The 1,154-nt window shown below is 44.0% G+C and overlaps 1 protein-coding gene across 1 annotated transcript in view; it reads right to left on the bottom strand.

Moving 5' to 3' along the window:
• Window positions 1–1,154, bottom strand: part of LOC107096604 (calcium/calmodulin-dependent protein kinase type II subunit beta-like) — a 117,067-nt gene that overhangs the window by 56,270 nt on the left and 59,643 nt on the right. Inside the window, exons 8-10 of the mRNA XM_015393336.1 lie at window positions 923–1,006; window positions 741–835; window positions 520–642 (exon numbers count right to left, since the gene is read on the bottom strand). Coding sequence (XP_015248822.1) covers window positions 520–642; window positions 741–835; window positions 923–1,006 — 302 coding nt within the window. The remainder of the gene's footprint in view (window positions 1–519; window positions 643–740; window positions 836–922; window positions 1,007–1,154) is intronic.

Genomic DNA, 1,154 nt, shown 5'->3' with positions numbered 1-1,154 from the left:
GAGCCTGGTTCTGCTGGAGGTTTCTTCCTGTTAAAAGGGAGTTTTTCCTCTCCACCGTCCCTGCAACCATGCTTTGTGTGAGGGATTGCTGAAGAGTGAATGACTCGATGTGATCAGTTGGTTTGCCTTAGATAGAAAACTTTGAACCAATTAATTTGAATGATCTGTTTGCATTGTCTCTGTAAAGTGCCTTGAGATGACATGTGTTGTGAATTGGCGCTATATAAATAAACTGAATTGAATTGAATATTTTAATGAACAGCAAGCTGAAGGTTGCTCTGAAAAGATTTACGCTTTTATCTTCTTCCGACACTAATTGTCCAGAATTAGCTGGCCTGGTATTTGCTCGTGTCAGAGATAAATTGCATGTTTGGAAACAGATGGTGGGAAGATTTTGGCAGCTCCCGTCAGATGTTCCGAGACCCCTAATTAGTCCTTTACAAACTAGTCAGGAGAAGGTGATGAAATATTGCAATCTGTCAGCAGTAGCAGGACTCTGGGTGTGTGAGTGCTACTTACGCAGACCCATGGGTGCTTCAGAGCCTCCTGGGCAGTGATTCTCTTAGCAGGGTTGATCGTCAGCATCTGGTTGATCAGATTTTTAGCCTCAGGAGTCACGGTGTCCCACTCTGGAGAGGGAAACTAACCAAACCCATTCAGACACACACATACGTGGAATGCAGAGGCGGCCACATTTTTTCATTTAAAGTCAGAGATAAGCAGAGGAACAGGGAGCTCACATCGTAAGCTCCAGCTTTGATCTGCTGGTAGAGCTTGTGCTGGTCCTCGTCCCAGAACGGAGGGTACCCGACCAGAAGAATGTAAAGGATCACACCTACGCACAAATATACGTCTTTCTGAGTGACAATCTTTTTGGAAGAGCAAGGAGGCGGCTGTAGAAAGACACAAACAAAGAGCTTACCACATGCCCAGATGTCTACAGGTTTACCGTACGCCTCCTTCCTCAGTACCTCTGGAGACAAATAACCAGGAGTTCCTGCAAAGCCTGTAAACAGAAACAAAGTAGAAGTAGGGCAAAAGTTTCTTTCCTTTAGGGTTCAGTGATGAAGAGCAGGTCTGAGACACAGGATATAAGTATTATCTTCTGCTTTTTAAGTGATTTAAAACAACTGTCTAATTGGGTTTTTAAAGTC

Source organism: Cyprinodon variegatus, unplaced genomic scaffold (assembly GCF_000732505.1).
Source record: "Cyprinodon variegatus isolate N-32 unplaced genomic scaffold, C_variegatus-1.0 Scaffold636, whole genome shotgun sequence".
In the NCBI taxonomy this organism is placed as follows: domain Eukaryota; kingdom Metazoa; phylum Chordata; class Actinopteri; order Cyprinodontiformes; family Cyprinodontidae; genus Cyprinodon; species Cyprinodon variegatus.
This window is presented reverse-complemented; position numbering and strand designations above follow the sequence as displayed.